This window comes from Podarcis bocagei (assembly GCF_964188305.1).
Source record: "Podarcis bocagei genome assembly, chromosome: 3".
Taxonomy (NCBI): domain Eukaryota; kingdom Metazoa; phylum Chordata; class Lepidosauria; order Squamata; family Lacertidae; genus Podarcis; species Podarcis bocagei.
In genome coordinates, this window is record NC_138127.1 from 98,306,038 (window position 1) to 98,326,017 (window position 19,980).

A 19,980-nucleotide genomic window follows, 5' to 3' on the forward strand; every position below is an offset into this window, starting at 1 on the left:
CAGGTGATCTACCCCTGAGCCACAGCCTTTTCCCAAAGATCTCCTCTGCATGGTTCTGTCAGGGTTCTGTATCTGTGGAGCTCTTTTTGTTTTGTTTATTAACAGTTGCTTTTCGTTATGATTATGATGTCAGGATTGCAATTTATATCACAAACTCCTAACTAGCTCTAGCTTTTAAGAGGGTTTTAACAAATTATTACTTTCCTTGTGCTATTGTGCAAGTTTAAGATGACTGCTAGTTGCGGTTTGTACTTTATGCCACCTTTTGGGTGAATTTACCGTATTTTTCGCTCTATAAGACACACCAGACCACAAGACGCACCTAGTTTTTGGAGGAGGAAAACAAGAAAAAAAATATTCTGAATCTCAGAAGCCAGAACAGCAAGAGGGATCGCTGCGCAGTGAAAGCAGCGATCCCTCTTACTGTTCTGGCTTCTGGGATAGCTGCGCAGCCTGCATTCGCCCCATTAGACACACACACATTTCCCCTTACTTTTTAGGAGGGAAAAAGCGAGTCTTATAGAGCAAAAAATACGGTACATAGAAAAGCAGATCACGAATCAAACAAACAGCTAAACCCAATGCAATGTTGGGCATTCCACAAGGTGTCCCTATGCTGAACCCGCCACAAAGCTATTACGGCAAGAGTTGTTTCATGAAGAAAAGCAGACTGATCATGTGACTGATCATAGGAGTTTGACTTGGAAAACCACAGCAGACGTGATATTTTAAACCAGGGACTTCATGAATTACCAGTTTCCTACACAGCAATTCTCACCGAGTAAATCCTACTGAATCCAACAGGGTTTACTCCCAGGTTAAATGAGATAAGGATTGAAGCATTAGCTATTATGCTACACCAGCTATCGATTGCTACTCGACATGAATACTGCAAGGCAAAAGGTCCACTGCAAATTTGCCTTTGTTTACTGCTAGTTGGGGAAGGACTGTAGCTCCGGGTTAGAGCTTGTAGGCAGAAGTTCCTGTGTTCCTAAAGCTGGGCAGGACTGATAAAAAGCTCCTGTCTGATACCAAGGAAACTGCTGCCAATAACTCTAGACAACGCTCCACTAGATGCACCAACAATTCAGCTCTGTATAAGGCAGCTTCCTACGTTCCCTCCCTAATTAAGAATGCACAGCCCATAATTTGTGCAGCATTTACTAGTAGGAGATGCCAGATACATTGTAGATTCTGAATTTCTGGACTCCAGCACAGTGGACCCTCCGGATATGAACTTAATTCGTCCCAGGGGTCCGTACTTACCCCGTAAAGTCTGTATCCAGAGGCGCCGCTTCTGCGCACATGCGCGGCGCGATAGTGCGCTTCTGCGCATGTGCGCACAGCGAAACCCGGAAGTATACACTTCTGGGTTTGCCGTGTTCGCAACCCAAAATTACGTTACCCGAAGGTAACATAACCCGAGGTACCACTGTACTACTCCGGGCCCTAAGGAAGTGAGATTAGCCTCAACCAGAGCCAGGGCCTTCTAAACACTGGCTCCAGCCTGGTGGAATGCTCTGTCTCTTGAGACCAGGGCCCTGCGGGATCTGATTTCTTTCCACAGGGCCTGTAAGACAGAGTTGTTCCACCTGGCCTTTGGCTCAGAATCTGTTTGATTCCCTCCCCTTTTTCTTTTTCTTTTTCCTTTTTCCTCCTATGATGAGATTGCTCCCTAATTGTTTTAATGTTGTATCTTAATCTTTTAAATTGTATTTTAATCAACTTGTTTTTATTATTGGTTGTTAGCCGCCCTGAGCCCGGTCTTGGCTGGGGAGGGCGGGGTATAAATAAAAAATTATTATTATTATTATTATTATTATTATTATTATTATTATTATTATTATCATCATCATTATTATTATTATTATTGGAGAACAGTGGGTCCTAAAGCACTGTTTTTGTATGAGACACTGTTTTCCTTTACCTGCGTGAATTAAGAGCTTCAGACATTCACTTGCGTTGTGAAATGCTGCTTCATGGATTGCCATCCAGCCCCTGTTATCGGGGACATCAACACTATACCCCTGCTTGATAAGCTTCTTCAGTTGCTTGGCATTGCCTTCTCTCGCTGCAAGCCCAACCGCAGAGCACCTGTCGGAGTAGGCTTCCGTGAAATCCATTTGAACAGGATCCTAGCAAAAAAAAATAAGAGAGAAAATGAAAACACATGTTGACAAAGTTAGCGCAGATCAGGATGTCGACAATACGTTATCTCAGCAAAAAATTACACTTTTTGAAGCAGAAATCTCAAACTTATCTCGTTTATAAACTAATCTGAGGAAAGTGTTTTGAAGCCTGTGTGATAAAGATATCGCTTTGGTTCTCATTGACATTTGAAGTCTTGCTTCAAAATGCATTGATGGCTGAGAACTGGCATGGACAAACCAGGCCCCAGATGAAAAAGGTGAGTGAAATTCTACAATTATGCTTGACTGACACAAGTTTCAAATGTCTCACGAATTAACATTTTTGTAGGCTTAACAGAAGTTGGAATAGCGTGTAGGGCGATGGTGGCCCAGCTACTTCTGTATCTACAAAGGGATAGGCTAAAATCTGCCATCTATGCTCTGGTAACCTCCAGGATAGATTACCACAATGCATTATAAACGGGGCTGCTTTATGGACAGTTCAGAAAGTGCAGCTGCTGCAGAATTCAGCAGCCAGGCTGCTCACCAGGGCAAGACAATCTGAGCACCTGAGACAATCTGACTACCTTTCAGTTTCAGGGCTCAACTCAAAGTGCTGGTTTCACCTATAAAACCTTACATGGCTGAGGGAACCTTACATACCTCAAGGAACACCTCTCCCCTCAAATTCTCATCTGAAACCCTCCCAGAGGATGGCAACACAAGATTCAGTGGTGGAATCCCCATTTGTGGACTGCTCAACCCAAGGAGGTTATCTGACATCATCTTTGTCTAGTTTTAGGTGCCAGGCAAAACCTTCCATTTTTATCCAAGTTTTTAGCCGTTACTTTCAAGGGTTTTAAAATATTTGTGTTGTTCAGCTCAGTGGACCTACCCACAGGTAAAACTAGGAGTCTTGTGGACCTCAAAGACTAATAAATCTATTATGGCATGAAGTTTTGAAATTTGCAAGATAGTATAGTCTCTTAAGGGTGCCACAAGTCTCATTTTATTGGTTTTGTTGTAAGAAACTAACAGGGCTACTACTCCGGGAATTCTTACTTATAGGTAGGCATGCACAATAACTGCACTGCCACCTCTACTGAGTGCAAAACAACACATTACATTAAGCATGCATAAAATGCCACTTTTATCTTGCAATTAAAGCAGCCAATCCGCAACTGTTGTCAGAGACCATTAACAATAAAATTGTAAATAGCAACCTCTCTCCCCCTTCTGAACATATTAACATGTGTGTGATACACACACACACACACACACACACACACACACACACATATATATATATTGCCCTGACATGCATCACTTTACACTTGTTTACACTGAATTTTACATTTCCCTGTTGGTGAAGGGCTAGAACCACTGCAATATGGTCCTGACTGTGAACTTCCCATAGGCATCTCATTGGCCACAGGTGAGAACAAAGATGCTGGACTAGATGGGCCTGTTAGCTTGATACAGCAGGGCTCCTCTTATAGGCAAAAGGAGGCACTGGCTGCTTCATCTCTGCTTGCTCACTTGCCCTCATACTGCGGGCAGTGGGACTGGGTGAGTCGGATTGGGGAATGCACTTGGTAGTCATAATTTGTTATGGGCCCTGCTGCAAAACACCTTTCAGTACTCTCCCCCCATTTAGTTTGATTCTATCCCAATATCCAGTCTTGTATCATCGTGAGCAGAAACTCAATGAAGTATGCTGTGCATATATAGGTAAAGGTAAAGGTAAAGGGACCCCTGACCATTAGGTCCAGTCGTGGCCGACTCTGGGGTCGCGGCGCTCATCTTGCTTTATTGGCCGAGGGAGCCGGCGTACAGCTTCTGGGTCATGTGGCCAGCATGACTAAGCCGCTTCTGGCGAACCAGAGCAGCGCACGGAAACGCTGTTTACCTTCCCGCCGGAGCGGTTCCTATTTATCTACTTGCATTTTTGACGTGCTTTCGAACTGCTAGGTTGGCAGGAGCAGGGACCAAGCAACAGGAGCTCACCCCGTCACGGGGATTCGAACTGCCAACCTTCTGATTGGCAAGTCCTAGGCTCTGTGGTTTAACCCACAGTGCTACCTGTGTCCCTGCTGCGCATATATATATATATATATATATATATACACACATATATATGAAATTAATAGATGCACCTTTGTATGTACTATGAATTGACATGATGAAGTTATGTTAGAATACTGCAATTTAAATGTTCTGTGTCTTGGTTTGGTTGGCCCCCTAGAGCCCGTGGGTATAGCCGCGGCTGGGAACACTGGTAGCTGCCTTATACCGAGACCAGCGGCCCATGGCTCGCACTGACAGGCAGCGGCGCTTTCCCAGCCCTATTCGGACATGCATCCACCTGCGTGCAAAGCGGATGCCTTTCCACCGCGCTTGCAAGAGGAGGACAAGGGGAAAGGGAGGAGAGCTTTGCAATTTACCGTATGGGTCACCTCTCCTTAAAAGCATCCGCTGCTGACCAGCTGCGTTTCTCTTCAAAGGAAGGAAGGGGAGGGGAGCAACGGCCTTATGAAGCCCAGCCCTCCCGCATCGCCTCCCCCCCAGCACAGAAAAGGATGCTGGGAGCTGTAGTTCAGGCTGGCCCACCCAGCGTTGCCTTTGACCCGCAGGCTCAGCCGCCTCTAGCGGCGACAGCCCGAAGGAGAGGCACGTGGCCCGATCGGGGAGCCGGCGCTGGAGCCGCGGAGGTCGCTCGGCCGAGCAAGCTGCACTACAAGCCCCAGGGTGCCTTGCTGAGCGATCGCTGGCCGGGGAGAGCATGCAGAGCTCCGGCAGCCCCCAGCAGGGCCGCCCCCTGCCTCCCGATCGCCGGGAGAGCGAAGAAGGAGAGGAGAGCGGCGGCGCGAGAAGCATGTGGGTGTTTGGCTACGGCTCCCTCATCTGGAAGGTGGATTTCCCTTACGAGGACAAGATGGTCGGGTACATCACGGGCTACAGCAGGAGGTTCTGGCAAGGCAGCACGGATCACCGCGGAGTGCCGGGCAAGGTGAGCGGCGAGAGGTTGGGAGAGGGTGGGGAAGAGGCAGACAGGCAGGACTCGGGGGTACCTCGCGGTTCTCCTTCCGTGGGAAGAAGGGCACACCGGGGCTGCTGGAGTTTGGCGGAGTTGCAGAGGACTGAATTGCGCCGCCAACCCATCGCAGAGGTGCTGGGCAGCTAGCCCCGCTGCCATTTGCCCGGTCACCGCAGGTACACAAGCGCCAAGACGGCTGTCTCACAATAAGAGTGTCTCTCTGTTTTCCCCAGAAATCAGACGCGCTTTCACTTACAGCCCAGCGCTTATTACCGCTCGGGTTTACTCTTGTCAACGCACAACCATGTGGGTTTTGTAACCGTTCACTTTCCTGCAAACATTTTCCACGCAAATACACACGCAGGCTTTTCTCTCTCCATGCCACGCAAAAGCCGGTTAGCAAATCAGTGCAACCACCGATGCACGATGCTCGCATTTTCCTGATTATGCTGAAAGGGGTGGCACGGTTCATTTGCGAAGGCAGTACGAGAGGACAGTAGATGAACATTAGAGAGAACATTTGAGGATGTTGGCACAGTTCCCAAGACGGTTCTTCCTTGTGTACCTTTGCTTAATTGCTGTACATTGGGTCACCTCTTACATAAGCTATACACCCTCAGCCGGTTATGCTAGGCACCAAACAGGGCCGGTTACTATTAAACTTTCTTAAAAGACCAGGGTGGGTGTTGAGATAGACACCCATAGACACACACTTTATAGTTAAGCAACTTTTGCAAACCTTTTAATGGCACTGTTCAAGCCTGAGGTTCATCCCCTATTTTGGGGAGCACAAAGGATGGGGGGCTCCCCATCTTCAGTCATATGTCACTGCATTATGTCAGCATCTACTGCACCTACTTTTTCTTGAATATTTGTCAGGAAAAAGTGGGGTTTAATCTTGGTATATCTGTTAGGGTAAACAGAAGTCCTAGTTTGTTTGTTTTTCAAAGAACTCTATAGATTCATAGCCCAATCCTGTGCATGTTTTCTCAGAAGTAAGTCATGCTGAATCCAATGGGGTATTTCCTGAGATATTTCAGATAGAAGGGAGAGAGGTTATGTTGGGAAATATTTAGGTCAACTTCCTTTTCTTAGGCATAAATAGGTAAGGTCGATGTATGTGTTTGGAAGAATCGCAGAGAGCACTGTAGTTAGGGGGGAAATGCTCTCCCTCATCAAAAACTCCCCACAACTGGACACCTAGCGCATTAGGGAAGGTTCTAGCCTAGTCTCAACCCTAAAATACTCATTCTTTCTGTGCAGATGTTTTGATGTGGAAAAGCAAGCTGCCATGGATGCTCCACCACTGGCTTCCCAAAGTGGCATGCTAACAGAAAAATACGATGCAATTCTTCTGAACGTGTAACTCAGTACTTACACCAAGAATCTTGGAAATAGCTATGTTGAATCCCATGTGGAATTGCAAGCTACTCCCTGGCTAAACTCCCCCCCCCCCATATTTTATTAAAAGTGACATAAGCAGGTATATGGGTTTCCCTTCTTACGATGCTGGAGTTTGTTGAGGACCAACACAACGATTCTGTAGTTCTTATCCCTAAAACTCCCCTTAAAGCACACCCTGTGCTCTCGTTTTCCCATTCTTCTGTCAAGGCTAATGTTGCTGTTGTCAAAAATTCAGATGGAGGTGGGTGGTTCTCAAACTATTTTATTTCTTTACATGGGGAGCTTGCTGTGATGAAGACACAGATCTTCCGTCCTCTTTTATTTTGTATTACCTGTCCAAATAGCTAAACTTAGTTACTAACATACCAGGTGATGTCGCTAATGCAGTTATCAGTACAGCTTCTCCTACAGTATTATATTCCTTATTTTCCATTCAGTATGAATATAATCCTGCCTATAATGTTGAACCCACTGCAAATCAATTTCATGAATGACTTCAACTTCAAGTATTGAGTGTTAAGAGGAAAATAATTTCTGTATACTCTATCCACACCATTCCCTGCCTTTATAAGCTACTATCATGTCTCTCTCGCCACCCCTACATTTTTTTTCTTAATCCCCTCACTCTTTTTTAGAGATCCTTTTCAGAGTTTGCTTGGGATTTCACCATCCAGGAAAAATTGGTAGTGTACACAAACTTGTCTACTTTACTCTAGATCACTGTTCAGAGATCTCCTTCTCTCTAGCGAACATTGGCCCAATAACAGTGTCTTCTTCTTCTTTTTTAATACTAAAGTGTATTTAGAATCATAACCATAATTATATTTGTAGCATTATCTTCAGCTTCAGGTCACAATTGATAAAATTAAGGCTGTTAGCTACTAGAAAAATATCTAAGCAACTCACATCCATTCTAGCTAGTGTTTGTATGAGTTTCAGTATGCTATTAGCAGTATAAAGAACATAAATGTTTCATCCACCCATCAGAAGTTTGTGCATCCCAAATTTCTGAGGAACTCTCAGAAACTGTTCCATTTCATGAAAAGTGCATTTTTAAAGCTACCTCAGTGGAAACAATAGATTTTAAAGTACTTTGAAGTACTTTGAAACCCGATGTGCTTCTCACTATACAAGGGCTATAGAGCTTATATAATTCTAAATAGCATTTGTTGAGCTAAGGAAACAATGGGATCCAGAAACGTCCAGAAATCTAAGAGAATGGCATTGACAGGGCTGGGCTATGTTATTTACAGCTGCATATGCGGCAGATTATTCAGTCATCAGAAGTACTTAGCTGACTGTCAACATACATGAAGCAACACTTAGAAATAATCGGCATTATTTTGTGGATGAGAATATGCCATATTGTTGTTTATTACAGCTTGTGCCTTTCAGAACCCCTTACTTTACATTTACCAAATTCACATCTCTAACCTGTAGTCCTTAAGATAGACTTCTGGGAATCATTTTAAGGTGCATCATAATATTTTGTGAAAACACAGCCATAAATACAGAAAAATGCTAAATTGATATAATGTATGTTGCATTTTTTCTTTTGTTCTGCATGAACAAGAAGTTTGCAACAATGATTAAGATTGACAATCTGACTCAAACTGCAAGACAGACAACAGCTTGCTTTTTAAAAAGAAAAAACAGGTACAACATGCAATTCAGTTATTGTGCAAAACATTGTTAATGACTATTCTGGGTAAAATTGTCTCTTTAAACAGCCAATTGGATTAAACTGAGCCAAGTGTCGATTAGTATTTGATGTTCAGAAAATATATATAAATGACTGTTCTTTAGAAGAGCAGGGAGACAGTAACTACATACAAATTCTAGTGTACCTCATTCTTATTTCCATTTTGTTGACAACAGCCTTAGGTCAAATAGTGAGTTCATAACTGAGGTTAGACATCAGCTCAATATAACTATTTAAGGCCGATTCTGAGGACTGGTTCAGATATAAGATCTGGTACTAAATTCCTTTGCTAAATACCTGGGAAGGGTACCCAGTTCTCAGGAACATACTGAATATGCAAATACCACCAGTGATTACTTTAATGAACCTGTTCTCAAACAACATGTCTGCACAAAGCTTTAATATTACCTAGGAATCAGGGTGTCCCCAACTAAGAGGAAAAATGTTTCTGGTGATAAAGACAAAATTTAAAAGTACGTGGTTTACTCTTTTATAGACCATGCTCAGAACTGTGTGTAACCTATGCTAAAAAATTAAAATTCTGCACCCAAGCACTTTTAGTTTTGCTCCCAGAAAAAAAAAAAATCACAGTTTTATTTTGTGTACAGTTCTGCAATGTCTGCCATTTTAGATCAATCATCATGGTTCTTGATTGTCACAGACAAGGCACTGACACACACATGCACACACATTCTGTCTTGCTTGCAGGATTTCAGCAGGTACTGCTCAATCACTTCCAATCATATTTCCATCATAAAGGCTAGAATTTTACTTTTTAAAAAATACAGGAAGTTGGGTTCTGAGCCCTTTACATTCTGGAACTTTTCTAGATTTAGTAATATCCAACAGCAAGTAACTGACTGCTCAAAAATGCATTGTGCCTAGTAGTTTTTAAAGGTTAAAACAAAAATCTGTTGCACTCCAATACTGCTTTAAACAAGCATGATACAACCTAAAAATGGGAGAATAAAAAATTATCAATGGCAATGCCAAAACTTTCAGGAGAGAAAATGTTAGCACAAGACTTATTTTATTTTTGGACTTTTGGGTTGCTGTCCTATTTTGTTTCCATAAAAAAAAAACACCTTCTGAAATGGGTAATAAAAGAACAATACTTTTTCATATCAAAAAGGAAAAAAAGCTTCTTGCTTCCCCCTCCCAATATAAACACAGAAAAATAATCAGAGTTACAATAAACCAATTTCTCTAGCACATACGAATTCCACAAAATCTGTATTTAAGAGTGCAATGCACTTGCCTCCTAAAAGGTAATGCACTAAATAAAACAGTAAAAATAATAATTCCACCGGGGGGGGGGGGGGGAGGTTGCAATATATCTACCACATCAGATCGGAGGTCCATCTAGTTTAGTATTCTGTTTTCTCCAGTGACCAATTCTATCTTGGCTTATTTTTTGCCTAATGGCAACAGAACTCCAGCAGCTGCACAGTAATCAGAAGTCAGAAATTGTTGTGCTAAATATCTCACATATACGGTAGTTCAAAAGAGTCCTTCAGAACATGTGAAACATAGGTGAGCATTGCAGTTAAAAAAAAATGTAACTCCAATTTGTTAACCTGCCGGTTGGGTTTAACACTGCTTGGTCCCGCTGAAGCCAGCAAAATTAAAAAGAAATAAATCCAAATAATTAACTTCTAAGCAGTTTGTAGATTTGGCTCTAGGCACATTGGCATTTCTTCCACTCATGCCCATTTTTTTCTTTCTGATAGGCACTTTCAGTTGCTGTGAAGAGGACTGAAAGAGTATTAAATGATAGGAGGTCTAGAGTAAGGCTGCTGCCCCGCTTTCCATCATTGCTCACTCACAGAGAAGGGATGGGTGAACAGGCAGAAGTATAGCAGGTCCAGGGTTAGCAGCAGACCCTAGTTATGTGCCCAGCCGTGTTATCCCATGATGCTGCCCTTTCAAAGACCATAGGGCACAATTCCTTCAGATGCATCCACGTCCTCCTGCTCACTAGCATTATGTTCCAGCCAAGCTGCAATATGGGCTCTGCAGCAAACAGATGGTCATAGTTCAGCTAGCTGGCTGCTACCCACCTCTAATGTTCCCTGTTTGCAACAAGGGTCAGAGCATGTATGCCAACATTTTAAGCTGTGGCAGCTAGCCTGCCGCTCTCCAGACAACTGTTGGGCTACAACTCCCATCATCCCTGACAATGGGCCATGGCGGCTGGGGCTGATGGGAACTGGAATGCAGCAACATCTGGAGGACTTTTAGTCACTTTTGGTTTAAGTAATACGCAGTTTGGCTCTAGGGTTATCTTCTCCTTTTCCTTTCTCTCCTCTTGTATTCAAATGCACCACAGGGAGAAGGTAGGCCTGCTCATTCTAATCCAGAATAAGGACACGCCCCAGTTTGGATATAGTTACCCATATTGTATGTGTCACATTTTAGCTCTCTCTTCTTCCAATGTTCTCAGTGTGGTTTGCATATTTCCCACCCCCTTATATCCTCATAACAAGTATGTATGATAGGTTAAACGCAAGAGTAAGTGAACTAGTCCAAGACCACTTCTGACTCAGGATTGAACACAGTTCTCCCCAGCCCTAATCAGACACTATAACAACCAAACCGTGCTAGCTGTGTTATCCCTGGTTAGAACGGTAAAAAGTAAGTCCAATCCGTTGTTGGGAAGAGGAGGGAGCATGCAATCCTGTAGTCCGTTCCAAGTTTTTACCCAATTAACTTTTGAGTTGCACTGCATCTGCACTAGCTTCAAGACACAACTTTTTGGTCAGTGTTATGGAAATCATTAGAGAAAGCGCTAGTAAGTGTTCAGCCTTTAACTGGGCCATGCAGTTGTCAGGCTCGTAGTGTGTCTGCCCTAAGCACAGATTTGATACAGTACCACGCAACATCAGAAATAAAGGTCACACTCTTCCAAATGGATTGTATTGGTTTGATAGTCTTGTGGTCCTCTTTTTAAATATATATATATATATATATTTCCATTTTTGCTACTGATTTAATAATAAAAACTTTTTACTGTGATATTTCTTTTAATTTTAGCCTGGAAGAGTTGTGACACTTATTGAAGATCCTGAGGTATAGTAGATTCTGTTTTTATATACCATTTAGTATATACATTCTTCCGGAAAAACTCAGAAGCATATTTTGATAATACTATACAGCTGTATTTCTTTAATTCTGAAATACAGAAAAAGTAACATGGCCTGCAATCCTATGCACTTACCTGGTAGCAAGCCCTACAGGACACAGTGGGACTTAGTTCCGAGTAAACATGCATATAATTTTATAGTTAATAAAGCTTACATTTTTTATCCAGAGAAACTCAAGAACTATTTATTTAAGCCCAACCCATTTCTTCAGATATATGTTCCTTCCCAACAGTTCGCAAGACTGTTGAACCAGGGGTAGTCAACCTTTTGGAGCCCATGGGCATATTTGGACAAATTGTAATGGGCAGCATACCCAGGCACACAACATTACTTGCTTGCCCCTGCCTTCTCCACCATCAGTTAGGCCCGAAATAAAGTGTAATTTGCTTGGGAAATGCAGCTGGAGAGGGCTAACCCCTCCCCAGCTACAATCTCCATAAAGATCATCCTGTCTTGAGTTGTAATTATGCTTCAAGTAAGTTTTCCATCGGCTACAGAAGACTTCTTTGAAGCTTAATTGCAATGCAGAGCAGGATGATGAGGGGGCCTGGGAAGCCTTGGCGAGCTGTGTGGCAACCACACAGTTTAACTCCTTTCCCGGAGGAAGCTGGTTCATCTGTCCCTGAAGAGGAGTCTCTTGATCCACACAGGCTGGCCTCTAATAAATCAATTCCTGTGTACTTTTGAAGACTCCTGTTTTCTGTACTTGAGCTCCCATGTAGGCCACAGGAGGGGACTTCCTCTCCTCTGAAGGCAGCATGGCAACATAGGCTACTAGCCTCTTAGGAGGCTAGCAAAAAAAAAAAAAAAAAAGAATGCAGGCTACTGACTTTTGTGGCTGCAGTAAACCTAACAGTTTGACACTGCACCAAAAGAAATTATGACCTTCCCTTCTCTCAGTGATTTATGTAGCCACAAGACATTATATTGCAGCCAATGAGCCTCTTTCATCATGGTTGGGACATTATCTCAGCAAGCTGCTGTTATGTCTGTGATTGCCCAAGGAGGGAGGGAGGGAGGGGTGTTTAAACATCTTCCATGCTCACTGATGAACTTCAAAAAATGCTTCCTTGACCCAAACCTGGCCACGGCTATACAGAAAGGGAAAGAAGGCTTTGGCCTCATCCATCAGCCAAATGAACAAAAGCCACAAACAGTTGTTTGACACCAGCAAGGGAAAAACATGCCAGCCCACACTAGATACCATTGCCCATAACTGTCCTGGCTTGGAAGAAGTGATCTCTTCTACAAATAATAAAAATGTGGAAAACGAACAAGAATAAAAATGGCCAGTTCACCCTTTATTTTTCTTGTAATGTGTAGCTCTACCTGTAGATTTCAGAGGGGACTGGGGAAAAGATATTGCAAGATACACTCGCAATATTCAGAGACCACTTTTTTCTCTTGCCTAACCTGCTGGTTATCCAAGGCAGATTCAACACCCCCTCTAAAATGAAAGATACACTTTTGATCCATAATTCCAACACACAGTTTAGTAGTTAGGTATACTCTTCATTTGAAACTCTTTTCCCATTCCTAGCATAGCTATCAACTTTTATGCAAGAACTTTGATATCCATACCTCCTGCAAATCTGCATGGTGCTTTAAAGGTATTTTTTTATCATTGCCAATGGGAAGATGCTTTTATTTTTATTACATCTGTTAAAATCTGCTTGGAATACAATGTGAAGAGATGAACACAAAGGTTCCTTCCCTGTGACTTGCTGAATTAGGTGCAGTGTAGTAGCTATGACTGTAATTCTCTGCACCATGATAAGCCCTGGTGAACACTTATTCCAAGAAAACATGCCTAAGATAGGACAAAAAACAAGGGCCATGAAGTTTCTATTTCAAATTAGTGGTGAGCTTAAACCCCTCTTTCAGTCTATTTTCTGCCCATCTTTCCTCTTGCAATATGAAGGTGAAGGGTAAGCCATTTTACCAGACTATTGCAATGGTTACTGAGATAATGGCTGCATTCACATGTCATACTAAGCCATGGTTACAGTGGCGTAGCGTGGGTTGTCAGCACACGGGGCAAGGCAAGTAATTTGCGCCCCCTAACCCGTGGATTTTAGTAGGGGCAGAGAGCTGCGAGCGCGAGCCCCCCCAGATGTTGCGCCCGGTGCGGCCGGCCCCCCCTGCACCCCCCACGCTACGCCACTGCATGGTTAGGACACTGTATGAACCACACAAGCTGTGGGTTTGCATGCTTCCATCCTGTGCAGCTAACAGCAAGAATTGGGAAGTTCTTGCTTCCAATTAACTACAACTCCCTGTGTGATTTAAACCAAGAAATGTGGCTGTTGCTAGTCATGGTTAATTTAAACAAACCAGCTTCAGAAGTTTGTTTGTTTGTTTGAAATTAATCATAGCTTAGCTTTGTAAAATAACATGCCTTTATTATCTTAATCAAGTAGGTCTCACCACAACACTCACAGTTTGTATCAACCAGTTTGCCATACAACCATGGTTAATAATAATAATAATAATAATAATAATAATTTATTATTTATACCCCACCCACCTGGCTGGGTTTCCCCAGCCACTCTTAAGGTTAAGGCAAAGTAAAAGCTTTACTCATCCTCCTGGCCACCAGGTAGGAAGACATAAGCCTGGTGTTTGCTGCCACTTGTGCATGCCATGTTAAATCATGGTTTAGTATGTCAAAGGTGTAAAATTCAAAATAGCAGTATTGTTGTTCTTAATATTTTAGCATATTCGTCAATCATAATCATCCTTTTGTAATGTGGATGGTGTTGCATAACCAGCCATTGTTGCTCTCCCCTGGACTTTACCCACTTTCACTGTAGGCAGTGACACCACTCATTTCTAAATGTTAAGAGCAGATTTGAGTGCAACACAGCTTAGAAACTGAAACATGGAACTTTCCATTTGATCGGAAAAAACTGCTTGAATCTCAGAAAGTTTCCCTGTAATGCTAACACTGAATTGAGATCAATGTAATAGCTGCTATAGACTTAAACCATTTTTTGTAGTTGACAAGGCCAGCAAAATAGAGCATAGTGTCAGCCATTGTGAATTTTCTGTACCTTTCTGGTATGTTTTTTCACACTGCTGTGCAGTTGGGACCCCATTATGCTAACAGACAGATTCCTCTATAAGCAAAGAATAGTTCAGCTTGTGTGTGTTTTCTCCCTCTACTGTATTTGTCCTGGTAAAACAAACTAATTCAGATCAATGCAAATAACAACTTTTATATCTATAGTCTGTAAACAATCTTCAATTATTAGTGTACCACTAAAAGTGCAGTAAAAATAAGAATAAAACTTCTAACTAGCAATTTTCTTATTTCATTTTAAATATCACTACACTAGCACAATCAGACCTGTTTCAACAGTACAGTACTTACAGGGTTACATGTTAGCTTAAGCAGAGTGAAAAAGCAAGACAAGTCTGGAAAAAAACAAGAAAGGGGGATTTCCTAATATTTAACAGAGTTACTAACCACACACCAGATAAACATAACATTGACTAAGTCACTTTTAAACACAGGTGTCTTTTAGGCCAGGACTAGATAGTACATGGCAATAGCTCAGTGTGGTGTAGTGCTGGATGATGGCTGCAGAGACCAGGTGCAAGTTCCCTCCCAGCCATGAAACTCACTGGGGGGCCTTGAGCCAGTTGCTGCCTCTCAGCCTAATCTACTGCACAGGGTTGTTGTTGGGATAGAATGCAGAGGGAGAGAGCTATGCACACCACCTTGAACTCCTTGGAGGAAAGGTATAATATGAACATAATAATAAATAAATCTTTGCCAGGTAATACCTTCCTTCTGGTAGCTTTCCCCCCGATATAAGCCTGTGTGGGAGGAAAAACAGGATAAAAAGAGGGGTGTAGGCTCTCCATTTTCCCCTACAAATACCCGACATGTCGTCACCAGGATTACCCAGGAAATACGGATTTTGGAACATGTAGTTTTAACTTTTACACATATTTCCTGGACATTTCATGAAGGAGACATTGCATGTATGCACTATGGATATAAACTCATCTGAAAACCTTTCAAGCAAGGATGTGACCCTCCAGATATTGTTGTTGCACTCTAACTCCCATCAGCCCCAAGAAGGATGCCTGGGGACAATGGGAGTTGTAGTCACACAACATGCAGAGGGCCAGATTCCCCATCCCTGATTTAAATTGCTTCCTTTTGCATCATTAAAGTGAAGTATGTTTTACCTTCCTGGTTGTGTTCTTCAACAGGGCTGTGTATGGGGTGTTGCATACAAACTGCCACCAGGACAAGAAGGTGAAGTAAAAGCATATCTTGATTTCCGAGAGAAAGGTGGCTACAGGACTACAACTGTCATTTTCTATCCGAAAGATCCCTCAGTGGAGCCCTTTGATGTGCTGTTATATATCGGAACCTGCGAAAACCCTAACTACCTTGGACCAGCACCTCTAGAAGAAATTGCCACACAGATTTTTAATGCAGTTGGTCCCAGTGGAAGAAACACAGAATACCTGTTTGAACTCTGCAACTCCCTCAGGGATCTCGTGCCAGAAGATGTAGATGAACATCTTTTTACTTTAGAGAAACTAGTAAAGAAACTCTTAGAACAGGAAGAAAGCAAAAATGTCAATTCCATATAATAATCACCTTGTGGTTTCAAACAGTCTCTTCATCATCAGGAGAACGGTTTCACTGATGACAGTAGTATGATTTCAAGATGCTCCATGTGGACTTTGAATATATTAATTTTCATGTTTCATTCAGGGCGCTACTGTCATTGATCAGTAGAAAATTATGTTTAAAGCTATGTCTTCAGGAGTTTAAGGGAGGAGGAGCTTTGAATTTTGGTAAAATTTTAGAGAATGCATTTCTCTCAGTTTCTCAGATATGAAGAAATAATTTATGCCCAATTTAAGTTTGAGGGAATTTTTTATTGATTTCAAGTTATTTAGATTTTTCTTCCTTTTAAAAAAATATAGTTTGGGACTAGATCCTGCACTCAGACAGACTATGGATGCAATCCTATACATATGTGCTCAGGAGCAAGTCTCCTTAAACCAGGCATGGCCAAACTTGGCCCCCCAGATGTTTTGGGACTACAACTCCCATCATCCCTAGCTAACAGGACCAGTGGTCAGGGATGATGGGAATTGTAGTCTGAAAACCTCGGGAGGGCCAGGTTTGGCCATGCCGGCCTTAAACAAAGTTAGGCCTGCTTTTGGGAGTAAACTTACATAGGATTGAGCTGTATGTGTTACATTAGACCTCAACTACACTTATTTAAGAGCAATCCCAGTGGGACCAGTCTATAATGGTTTGTGGATTATAGCACTGACATGGAAATCCTATGTACACTTACTTGGGAATAAGTCCCATGGAAGTTCAACTGATTTCAAAGTAAACTTCATAGGATTGCACTGTAAGCAGCAGTTATTCCTATGCAAAGACTAGGATATTTTAAAAACAACTCACTACAGGATATTTTTCATTTCGTTCATGAGTCAGCAGTTAGTTTATATATAAACTACCTGCCTTTTGATAAAATGAGCAAATATTTGCATGAGAAGGAAACTGCACTTTCCTTTTAGGATGTAGGAAGACCTATAGAAGCAATGTGTAACTCAAAACATATTGGTGCCTTTTTAAAAACAAGTTAGGGATATGACTTGAATTTACAATAGCAAGAATGTTCAGAAACTCCCATACTTAATCACTAGGCATAGTATTTTCACAACTATCCTATGGCTAAGTGCACACACAATAGTGTGCAAGAATCCCCCCCCCCCGGTCTATCTTGGGTCCGGTCACTTGTCAGCTTAATCACAGATTTGTATTACATATTTATCAACACTAAATTATCATTAACACTAACTATACCTTCTCCAAACCAGGATTTGCAATCCCTGATTAATATGGGAACCTTAGGCAACTATTGGTGCAGATTTAATGCTGAACTATGGTAAAAAGCGAACAGGTGGAAGAAGTGCAGCAGCTCACAGCTCACTCCCAATCCATTATACATAGGTAAGAGATCAGCAGTGTTATGTCTGCACTAGACCAAAGACTTCAAAGGGAACACTGCAGAATAAACTCTTTGAAGATTGCAGGTTACTAGTAAACCGATTTTCAGCAGCACTTACTCTCAAGTCAGTGGCAAGGATTTAAAGATCTGTTCTTTGCAGCCTGTGGTGCTTTGTGCTTACATTTCTTAACGAGAACCCCACCCACCCCTATGGTGCATGACAAAACACTTCTGAAACTGGGTGAAGTTTCAAAAGTATTTTTAACATGTCATGGGGGATTGGTTTCAGAGCCAAAGTCAAAATTCCCACTGGGTAAGCACAGGTAGACTGTTGGGGTAGCCTAAAGAACCTCTTTGCATACAGACTATTATGTTTGGGATTGAGATCCAACTTGCATAGCAGGTTAATCTCAGCCATCATTTAGGCACTTCTGAAACTTCTACTCCATTTGCCATCCTTTGTCTGCACAACTTCCACCCAAATGGATGGGCGCTGTGTTAACTTTTCTAAGGGATAAATGATGGCCTCATTATTGCAATAGATTCGCAAAGGAGTTTCCGTCCCAACTGTGAATTTCCTTGCTTCTCATAGTTTAAGTTATTTTCTTTAAGCCTTCAACAGAAGCATATTTTTGTATTTTAATATATATATAGATATAAAGGTTCTCTTCCAAGTGTCGTGCTATTCCATTTTCTCATAACAAAATGTGATTCTGTATTTCTTTCCATTGTTCATACTGAAGCCTGTATGACTTTGCATCAGTAACAGAACAATTATTTATGTTTTGTGTCCATAAACCATCTCTCTTCCTTTTTATTAGTTGCTTGTAAAATGTTCCATTGCATTCCTTTGTGTGTGAGAGAGAGAAAGAATGTAACACCTGTTCAATAGACTGAGAAAAATATTTTTGTTGGGGAGTTGTTCTTAATGAGAACTATCTTACTACAGACCATAAATGGCTTCTTCAAACTACATGAGAAAAATTGCTTACAGATTATGTAAGGATGATGGCAGATAACCACTCCAGTCATTATAAAAGCATTTACACAAGAAGGTATTATAGGTTAGTCTTTACCCACTAAGGCTACAATCTCTTCCACTTAAATCAATGGGATTTTACCACTGATTTCTATAAGATGAGGACTTTATCCTAATACAGTATCTATGACCATGGTCCAGCAAACAATTAAACCAGCAGTATGTATCCTAAGAAGCTTCTAAAGTAGCAAACACCATGCTACTATTATTTTTTTCCCTAGCTGAAGGAGTTTTAAAAGCAGTTTGTGGTATGGTGCGGGGGTCTCCTGTTCAAAAGGGGTGGGATAAAAAATTTCATTAGGTGCACTGATTATAGGTGTTTGGATCAGCTCCAAAGAGTGTTTTCATGAATCAGATACAGAAGAAATGACTCAATGAGCTTCCATGCTTGTGTGAATGAGCCATCACAGACCTTGGCATCAGAGACAGAACTTTCATATTCTCTGATGCCATTTCAATTTGCAATACTTTTGAGCCGATTTCTCACATTCTACAGCAGTCAAGAATTAAATAGTCAAGTTTAATCTTCAGTGAGGCTCCCATAAAAAGTGATTATCTAAATGCACCATTAGCAATTGGGCGCAAGCACAGAATGTCACATGAAAAACGTCCTAAGTGGTCAGTCCTAAAACACTCTTCCAAGTCAGTCATTCCCCCTGAAATCAAGGGGGGTCTGCATCTCAATAAACATGATTTAAATCAGGTGCATTGTATTTTCATGTATCCAGAATCACAATGCATGGTATATTATTTTTATCACACACAGTATAGTTCAGAAGCAACTGAATTCCTATCCACAGCCTTAGATCACTATAAAACTTACAAGACACACTATGGGAGCAGCAATTTTTATTATATGTCTCAGAAGAACAGCAGACCTAACATATCAAGCACAGTGTATTTCTTTCTCTTCTGTTAAAGAATCGAGTTGTAAGAAAATAGTCCCTACCTGCTTTGACACACACAAATGTTAAGTTAACATATGTCACCTTCAACAGTCACAGGCAACCTCCAGGGAATCTGAAATAAAGCACAGAAAAGATTGCATGAGTGGAGATATTAAACATTTGCTTGAATTACTGTGCACAGATGGTCAGAAGGGAAATCCAGCCGATATAATATGCCCCTAATTATAGCTGAGCCAATTCACAGGGTACGATTGCATACATTTTCATCTCCCTTGGCTTCTTTTAGACTTTTGTGGCTGCATGTCTTCCATCAAGGATTCTGCTTAAGGGGGGAAATAATTGAGTCTGCAGAAACAGGCTAACTTGCTGCTTGCCATACTTCACCCTGACAGGAAAGAGGAAAAAGCAGACATTTCTGCTCCTGTGCAAGCTATGCACCATCATGCTGACCTGCCGCAAGACCCCCAAATCTGCCTTTCTAGGGAAGCAGCCAAGTTCCACTTATATGGGAACGCTATTCACTTCCACAAAACGCTGCGAAACAACCAGAAGGGAAGGAATTCAAGACATACATGATCCCTTGTAATCTTTGCTTTTCATGGCAAGGCGATTTGTATGTTCT

General features: G+C 41.9%; 2 protein-coding genes across 5 annotated transcripts in view; one reads left to right on the plus strand and one right to left on the minus strand.

The window, feature by feature from the left end:
- The window catches only part of ASB3 (ankyrin repeat and SOCS box containing 3), a 45,586-nt gene that overhangs the window by 24,636 nt on the left and 970 nt on the right, over positions 1–19,980 (minus strand). For 2 of the 3 annotated variants that reach the window (XM_081188647.1, XM_081188648.1), the window contains exons 2-3: positions 19,400–19,470; positions 1,928–2,135 (exon numbers count right to left, since the gene is read on the minus strand). In XM_081188647.1, coding sequence (XP_081044773.1) covers positions 1,928–2,123 — 196 coding nt within the window. In that variant the 5' untranslated portion in view covers positions 2,124–2,135; positions 19,400–19,470. Of the gene's footprint in view, positions 1–1,927; positions 2,136–4,573; positions 4,711–19,399; positions 19,471–19,980 lie in introns of those variants that run through there. The other variant, XM_081188649.1, reaches the window with a different exon arrangement.
- Positions 4,846–18,316, plus strand: CHAC2 (ChaC glutathione specific gamma-glutamylcyclotransferase 2). 2 transcript variants are annotated; one of them, XM_081188849.1, is made up of 3 exons: positions 4,846–5,139; positions 11,306–11,341; positions 15,640–18,316. In XM_081188849.1, exons 1-3 carry the CDS (start codon positions 4,912–4,914, stop codon positions 16,027–16,029), a joined length of 654 nt encoding a protein of 217 aa, XP_081044975.1. In that variant the 5' UTR covers positions 4,846–4,911; the 3' UTR covers positions 16,030–18,316. The 2 variants fall into 2 exon arrangements, with proteins under 2 accessions (XP_081044975.1, XP_081044976.1); XM_081188850.1 differs by lacking the exon at positions 11,306–11,341.